General features: G+C 33.8%; 1 protein-coding gene across 1 annotated transcript; it reads left to right on the top strand.

The window, feature by feature from the left end:
- The first annotated feature begins 202 nt into the window (after nt 1-202).
- Nucleotides 203-7,815, top strand: LOC145677477 (dynein axonemal heavy chain 1-like). Its single transcript, XM_081747955.1, has 2 exons — nt 203-328; nt 7,505-7,815. Exons 1-2 carry the CDS (start codon nt 211-213, stop codon nt 7,720-7,722), a joined length of 336 nt encoding a protein of 111 aa, XP_081604081.1. The 5' UTR covers nt 203-210; the 3' UTR covers nt 7,723-7,815.
- The last annotated feature ends 1,314 nt before the right edge of the window (nt 7,816-9,129 follow it).

Below are 9,129 nucleotides of genomic sequence, written 5' to 3'. Positions count from 1 at the left end.
AAAAAGAAAGAAAGACTCAGTAATGTTGAAAACTTAATTAGCTTTATTCCTTGAATATTTGTAATGTGTGGAAAATATGAATACGATAAAATACTCATTATGCTTTAATATTCTAGTATGTTTTGAATATCGATCGTTTCTAAAACAAATGAGCAAGATGATGTTAATGTACAATTGATGGTGTTTGTCTCTTGAAAGGTAATAAATGAAATGCCAACGACAAAACCTGAAAATGGCTGCTATATCTATGGACTATTTGTGGAAGGAGCACGGTGGAGCGCAGAAGACAATTTACTTGCGGAGTCACATCCAAAGGAACTATATACAGGTAACCACTAAAAATGAAACCAAATAATTGAGAAGTGATTTTTAAAATCTTGATTGACACCTTAAACATGTTTGGTAATATTTAAAAGTGTTTATTGTGTCCAATGACCGTGGTGCTTGATATACAACATCAAAAAATTAAATAAAATGCGAGGGGCTTTGGATAAGTTTCTGACTTCGAAATGAAATCTTGATGCCAGGTACACCGTGATAGCATTTCATTCAACGTAATTCTCTTTCAGATTGACACACTTGCTGCAGCAATCCTTCAGCAATTCTAACCCACAATAATAAAAATTTGTGTCTTTTGCTGCAAACCATGCCTCTACAGTTACTATGACGCCATCTGTCTCTAAATTCAGCACTTTTAAGGTGCGTCTTAAGTTTTGGGGAAATATGATAGTCTGCTGGGGCCAACTGTGAACAATAGGGGGATGGTTAATGATATCGAATTTCAATTCACACAGTATGTGCAGTGTGATGGCTGCTTAGAGGCAAGGAACATTGTCTTGCAGAAGGCGATGCATTTAAACAATTTTCCTCGCCTCTTTTCCTTGAACACAGTTCGAAGTTTGTCCAGCAAGTTCACAAATCGTTTAATATTCAATGTGGTGTCTTTTTTCAGATATTTGCTCAGTATTACCCCCTCACAATCTCAAAAAATTACACCCATCACTTTCCCTGCAGACTTTTCTCTGCGACATTTCTCGAGCCACTATGGCTTCACTGTATAGACTGTTTTGGTTTCAGAATTATATGCATATAATGGCGTTTCATCAACAGTAAAAATTTGTTTAATAAATTTGAAAACACTCACTGAAAAATGACGCAACTGTTTTGTCCCTCTTAAAATATTTTTTTTTTATTATTTGCTTCTCTTAATTAATTTAGTAACTATTACTTTAGTTGAAAAGAGTGAAGTTATTGTATAAAAGTAAAGAAGAGACGAATTCCAAGGTAATATAGTGTCCCGAAATGTCAAGCTGTATTTTATAATAACTACTTTTACTTTTAATTTTCTTACAAATTCAGAGTTTATGAAAAAGTATGACTTCCATCACCAAAAATGAAATTTTATTAAGCTATTGAAAATCAATTTTACATGACTTTACCTTAAAATAATTTACAATATAATCTATTTTATCATTTCAAAAATGTTAATTAGCACGAGACCTGCCATTTTGTTTACATGTGAGTTTCTTTTCTGATAGGATAGATATTACTGACAACAATCAAGGTAAACTTACAATTGTAGTATCTTGGCTATCCTGTCCTTTCTAAATCCAGACATCAAGACTATCACTACAAGCAGCCTAGCGTACAGTCAATGCGAATCTGCCGTAATCTCCTTCGAAAGACCTCTTCACTACCTCTTTTGAAAACTTATATAGAAACATATAGACCCCTCTTTTCACTTTTACATCCTTAATTTGTAAAACAGTACTTGTTTGTCTTTCTGTTTTTAGTTTTCCTTTCTTTTCTTAACCTATAATTATTTTAGAATTGTAATCTGTCCTGTTATTCTTAAATAAACATTTCAGATACAGGATAACAAATGGTAAACAGGTCCTACATTTTGAAAGTTGTGCCTAACAAAAAAATAGTTTTTTCTCTTTTTAAATAAACTGCACAATAGCATTACACAACACAGTCCCGTCTTGTCCACTTCTGATCAGCTTTCAGACAGCAGTCTTTCTGCAGACAATTTTTTCATATCTTTCTTCATGCATAATGTAATGTGTACGCTCCACACTGATCCCTAGGATCTCTGCAATACGTGACAGACAAATATGTGTGTCTAAGAGGATCATGTCATGCACACGATCTATAATTTCCTGGGTCACCACTGTTTGGATCTTTCATACCTTTCCTCATTTTTGGCACCCCTCCTCTCCTCCTGAACTCTGGTATTCATGATTTTATTGTGCTATACGAAGGACAGCCGTTGTCTGTATCAATTCATAAAAAATTTCCTTCTTTCCCATATTCTTTGTGAAGAGATGCTTGATGAGTCTACTCTCTTCTCACATTTGGCAACAATCACACTGTGCTCTGGACGGTCACTTCAAACCTCCAACAAAAGGAAAGTATTTGTAACGCATTTCAGATTTCTTGCACCTTGCGTGAGTTTCCTATCACATGACAGATGCCTAGAATTCTTGATGTCTGTAGGCTTGTCTTGTAGTAATCTGTCCCAGTTGCATCACTGTACTTTTAGGGACAATACCTGTAACTGAGATAATAATGGGTCTTACAGTAACTTTACGATATTTTCATATCTTTTTTGATTTCGTCTACCAAGTCTTTAAATTTGCTCATTTTCATACTAAATGTTGTGAGGCAATGGCATTGCTACACTTATGAGAGTTATTTCGTCCATTTCACTGATAATAGTGATATCTGATCTGTTTGCAGGTACCGCTACATTTGTTGTGATTTCTCGAACCCAGTAGAGTTTGTATTGATTGTTTTCAAGTACTGGATTTGGCTGGTATCTATAGTATGTTTTGGTCTCGGTAACTTTTTCCATATTGTGTGCCAGAAACTGGTGAATAGTTTTTGCAATATTGTGTCTTTTCAAATACTCTGTGGGAGCCATTATATGACATCAACCTATGATGTGTTCAATTGTTTCTCGTGTGTCTCGCGTTTTCTGTATTTTCATCCGGTATTTCTTGCTTTAATATATATTTATAGTAGTTTCAGTTTGGCATCACTCTGTCCTGGATGGTCATCATAAATCCTACTGTTTCGGAAAAAGACTTAAGTTTCTTGAGTCTGGTATATGATACTTTTTTATCTATATTATTGTCTTCTACGTGATTCTTAAAAGTTCTGTGAGCTTTCTGCTCTTCATTTTTATTTTTCATCTGATTCATAGTTTGTGGTCAACTTTGTCATGGTTAGACGGATTAGTGTAGCTTTTCCACCTATATTTCGTATATTACATGAAATAGATGATTGGTTTCCTTTCTGTTGAAGAAATGTTAGCGAAAGTCTTCAATCTGTTCTTGGTGGAGTTTTGGTATATCTGCAATATCAATGCCTCCTTTCTCTGTGGGGAGTATCACTTGCTCTTTGCAGCTTTTTGGTATTTCATTTTGAATTCTGTCATTAAAGTCCGGATCATTCGTGAAATATGTTGGTGGCTTTAACTTTGTTAGCATCAGTGATCTGAGTTCTGAGTATCGGTTTAATTTTTTACTAGAATCTTTCTGCAATATATGTTTCATTGGGTTCTGTTCAATGCCTTGAAGCTGCATTATTCCTAGGAATTTGTAGTGCTACCCTTCTTTTAAGTTTTCTATTTTGTGATGTTCATCAATTGAAAATCCTTCGGTATTTGCTATTCTCCTTTTCTGCAGATGTATTGGCTTACACTTGTTTATTCCCAAAACCATATAGATGTCATGCAAACAGTTGTTACTATTCCTAGTGATTTGTGTAAATGGTTTGGGGATTTGGCTTGAGCTTTAGGTGATCCATTTTGGCAGGTGGTTGATTTTACTAGGTTTGTTGTGTGTATTGGAAAGTAAACTACTTACTTGGAATACGGTGAACTTGGCAATGGGTCTGTACCAGCTGATGATAATATTGAAAAATGTTCTGATTAATATTAATTGAGTCTGTCTGAGTCTGTGATCATTATTAGTTGGTATCATTGTTTATTAGTTACAATATGGATATTTGCTTTTGAGTCTGTGATCGTTATTAGTTGATATTATTGTTTATTAGTTCCAATATGGATATTTGCTTTCGGGCATTATCGTTATAGAATTATACTCTTAAGTAAAAGATATTTGGTATTGCACGTCTGGTTAATTATATTAAGGTTGTATTGTAGAATTTAAACCTTAACAGTATGATTTTGCTTTAAAGTTTAGGACGTGTTTTCTAGTAATCTACTGAGAGGATTGAGAGCTATTAACAACCATAGAGGAGTGAGAGAATCGCCTTGATACCTCTGTTTATCTTTATTTGTCGGGTTACTATCTTGATCTGTTCATTGGAGATTGAAAGTACTGCTATGGATGGATATTGTTTCATAGCAGTTTCTAAAAATTCGACGTTCGTATGATGTATTTTATACATTTGTAGTGCCTCTTATTAGATATGAATGTGGAATTGAATCAAAGGTTTTTTGATAATCTATAAATGCTACACTTAGGTTTCTTTTCTGGAATTTAGCTTGTTCGATAAATATTGTATCTATTAAGATCTGGTCTTTACATCCCTTGCTGGCCCTGTAGCATCCTTTCTGTTTCTTCTGTCACAATTTTATTATTTTGTAAATGGGAACATATTTTTCAGTAAGCATTGACGTGATATATTTGTACATTGTAGGAAGGCACGTAATTGGCCTGTAATTAGCGTTTTTTTTTAAAAAAAAAGAAGAAATCGGCCTGTAAGATTGTAGTGTATTTTTATGTAGAAGAAATGTCTTTCCGGTTGTTAGCAAGCTAGGAATATTCCCTGTTTTGAAGAATGTAGTTATAATCCATACTGATGCTGTTGTGTAGTTGTAAATTGTTTGTACCAGAAATTCTGAATACGATCAGGAGCTAGTGATCTTTAATTTTCTTATTTCCAATTGCTTATTTGACATTTGTTTCTGCTATGTAAAGTGGTTCCATATCTTGAATTGGTAGAGATCTGATTGTTTCTTCTTTAAGAGTACTTCTTTTGGTGTCATGTGTTCAGGTTTATTCCCAGACCTGAGATCAGTTTCTCGCGATTTTATTAATGGTTAGTATTTCTGTTTAATCAGTTTTGTTGTTGCTGAGTTTCCGGTAGAACTATTTCGGATTTTGTTGAGAATCATTATTCTGTTTCTTCCGAGCAAACGTTTTCCTGTATCAGCGGAGTCTTCGTGCATATATAGCTAGTTATTGTATGTCCATCCAGATCTTCCGTGATGGTGAAATCAGTTATATTCTCTATTTCTAATGGTTTAATTATGTGTTCAACTTTTTTCTTCAGATTGATTGATTTGTTTCTTTTCTTGTATTGTGTGAGCAGGTCGATTAATGAATTTATCGCTGCCTATCAGTTATATTCTCTATTTCTAATGGTTTAATTATGTGTTCAACTTTTTTCTTCAGATTGATTGATTTGTTTCCCTTTTTGTATTGTGTGAGCAGGTCGATTAATGAATTTATCGCTACAGTAGTTGTTGTATGTCTATCCAGATCTTCCGTGATGGTGAAATCAGTTATATTCTCTATTTTTAATGGTTTAATTATGTGTTCAACTTTTTTCTTCAGATTGATTGATTTGTTTCTCTTCTTGTATTGTGTGAGCAGGTCGATTAATGAATTTATCGCTGGCTATCAGTTATATTCTCTATTTCTAATGGTTTAATTATGTGTTCAACTTTTTTCTTCAGATTGATTGATTTGTTTCTTTTCTTGTATTGTGTGAGCAGGTCGATTAATGAATTTATCGCTGCCTATCAGTTATATTCTCTATTTCTAATGGTTTAATTATGTGTTCAACTTTTTTCTTCAGATTGATTGATTTGTTTCTTTTCTTGTATTGTGTGAGCAGGTCGATTAATGAATTTATCGCTGCCTATCAGTTATATTCTCTATTTCTAATGGTTTAATTATGTGTTCAACTTTTTTCTTCAGATTGATTGATTTGTTTCTTTTCTTGTATTGTGTGAGCAGGTCGATTAATGAATTTATCGCTGCCTATCAGTTATATTCTCTATTTCTAATGGTTTAATTATGTGTTCAACTTTTTTCTTCAGATTGATTGATTTGTTTCCCTTTTTGTATTGTGTGAGCAGGTCGATTAATGAATTTATCGCTACAGTAGTTGTTGTATGTCTATCCAGATCTTCCGTGATGGTGAAATCAGTTATATTCTCTATTTCTAATGGTTTAATTATGTGTTCAACTTTTTTCTTCAGATTGATTGATTTGTTTCTCTTCTTGTATTGTGTGAGCAGGTCGATTAATGAATTTATCGCTGGCTATCAGTTATATTCTCTATTTCTAATGGTTTAATTATGTGTTCAACTTTTTTCTTCAGATTGATTGATGTGTTTCCCTTTTTGTATTGTGTGAGCAGGTCGATTAATGAATTTATCGCTACAGCTAGTTGTTGTATTTCTATCTAGATCTTCCGTGATGGTGAAATCAGTTATATTCTATATTTCTAATGGTTTAATTATGTGTTCAACTTTTTTCTTCAGATTGATTGATTTGTTTCTCTTCTTGTATTGTGTGAGCAGGTCGATTAATGAATTTATCGCTGGCTATCAGTTATATTCTCTATTTCTAATGGTTTAATTATGTGTTCAACTTTTTTCTTCAGATTGATTGATTTGTTTCTCTTCTTGTATTGTGTGAGCAGGTCGATTAATGAATTTATCGCTGGCTATCAGTTATATTCTCTATTTCTAATGGTTTAATTATGTGTTCAACTTTTTTCTTCAGATTGATTGATTTGTTTCTATTCTTGTATTGTGTGAGCAGGTCGATTAATGAATTTATCGCTGGCTATCAGTTATATTCTCTATTTCTAATGGTTTAATTATGTGTTCAACTTTTTTCTTCAAATTGATTGATTTGTTTCCCTTTTTGTGTTGTGTGAGCTGGTCGATTAATGAATCTATCGCTACAGCTAGTTGTGTGTCTATATCCAAGTCTTGTAGACTTGGATGGTCTTGAGACATACAAGACTTAAAGAGCCCAACATTTCTAAAGTGCAACTTCGGTTGCTTTAATTATTTTGGCATGTTGACTTGTTTTAACTTTATTTAAAAAAAAAAAAAAAAAGTTTTATATTCTAATATAGAAACTATTCATTTTCTGTAACAGATGACAAACGAAACTCATTTGGAAGGCCTGGAAATTGTTTAGAGAGGCTAAGCCTAATTTGCCTTCCCTGTCTCGTGGCTATTCCTCTGTAAATACAAAAGAAAAAGAAAAGAAAGAAAAAAGGAAGTGTTGTGAAACTCATATTGTAACAGAACACTCTTTTACTCCGTACTACGAACAGTAAGCTATACTGTATTGTTTAAGTTTAATCTAATACTGTATTAAGGGAAAAGTGTCAACGATGGAAATAAATTATGGTGCAATTGGAATACGTTAAAATCAAACTTCACTGTAATGTAAATATTTATTGTTCCTATATAGCTAAATTGAACTTTGTGATTTTGTTTCAGATATGCCAGTAATTTGGCTAATTCCTGAAGAGAACAGAGTGGTTCCGGAGGACGGCATTTACGTATGTCCAGTTTACAAAACGCTTACTCGCGCTGGCACTTTGTCCACCACTGGGCACTCCACTAACTACGTCATAGCAGTTGAAGTACCTAGCAGCAGACCTCAACGCCATTGGATCAAACGCGGAGTGGCTTTACTTTGCGCTCTCGACTTTTAAATTTTCGAATAATTGATATTACTTTTAGAACAATGCCTACTATTAAGTCAAAATAAATTAAATTCATCGTTCAATTTAAAGAAAATGTATTTTTCTAAACATTTAAATCACGTAGATATGCATTTAGCATTAAGAATTATATTATTATGATCGCGGGTACTAGTAAGCGCCATTTTCGTTCTTGACCCCATGGGACCACATGCTTTATTTATCAATGGAGTTAGTGTGTTCGGATGTAACAAGTGGAATCGTCTCTTTCTTTATCAGTGGTGTCACTAGGACTGTTGATATCCTGTTGAGGATTTGCCAACCAACTCAATTACCAACATTGGCTAAACATTGTAACGACTCTTTGCACGGTATTTGCCAACGAACTCAATTGTCAACGTTGGCTAAAGGCGTTTTAATGACGCTTTGCAGACGATTTGCTAACCAATTAAATTAGAAGCATTGTCCCTACGAAAGAAGTGAGTTACGATTGGGAGTGTGAGATCAACACTGTTGAATAAATGAGGGCTAATTGTTGGTCGGCCAACTTTCACTCTACTCTACTTTGGGTCTACCTATTTTTCAACATTATTTTTGCAATACGAATTCTCTATCGACAATTAGCCCACGTAATGGCTACTAAGTGTGCTTCTATGGAAACTACGTGACTGCTTGGTACAGAAAGCATCCACCCACATGTAATTTACGTTTACTTTCAAGCAGTAACTTTCCTTAGCTCTAGTGTTATCCACGATTAGAAAAGTGGATCTTCTTGTCTCAAAAACGAAACGAGAAATATGACAATTTGCGTCTCGTTTCCAAAACGAGTTTCAGAGGGAATATTCGTTTATCCAAGTCGTATATCAAACACTGTTCGAGTGTTGCATGATTCATATAAAAACTATAAAATGGTGAAGTTGCTGTACGAACATAATGAAGAGTATTTATCAACGTTTAAAGAAATGCAAGTCTTTACACTCCAATAATAAATGTTGTTATATTACACCTTTCATGGTATTCTCATGACGTGTTACGATTCTGATAGCTTCTAGATGAAATTAAAAAAAAAATCAGAGCATACATTTTGTATACCTTGTATATACTGTACAGTAAACCCACATTAACACGAATTCCAAGGAACTGAAAAATCAGGAGTTCGTGTTTAAAAAAAAAATTCGTGTTAACCGGTGACCCAAATTTTATTATTCGAATACATTTTCTCCATACATACACACTACAGTATACAGACTATACATACCACTACAGTATATTATGTATGTTATAGAAAACACTAGAGATGGTATCGAGACGAAACTGAGTAGTCTCGGTCTCGTCTCGGTTCCAAATTCGAGACGAGGTCAAGACTATTCTCCGTCGTGATACCATCCACAGAATTGTATCAAGACGAGACAGAGTTTC

Source organism: Thermobia domestica, unplaced genomic scaffold (assembly GCF_964235325.1).
Source record: "Thermobia domestica unplaced genomic scaffold, izTheDome1.hap1.1 HAP1_SCAFFOLD_921, whole genome shotgun sequence".
NCBI lineage: Eukaryota > Metazoa > Arthropoda > Insecta > Zygentoma > Lepismatidae > Thermobia > Thermobia domestica.
This window is presented reverse-complemented; position numbering and strand designations above follow the sequence as displayed.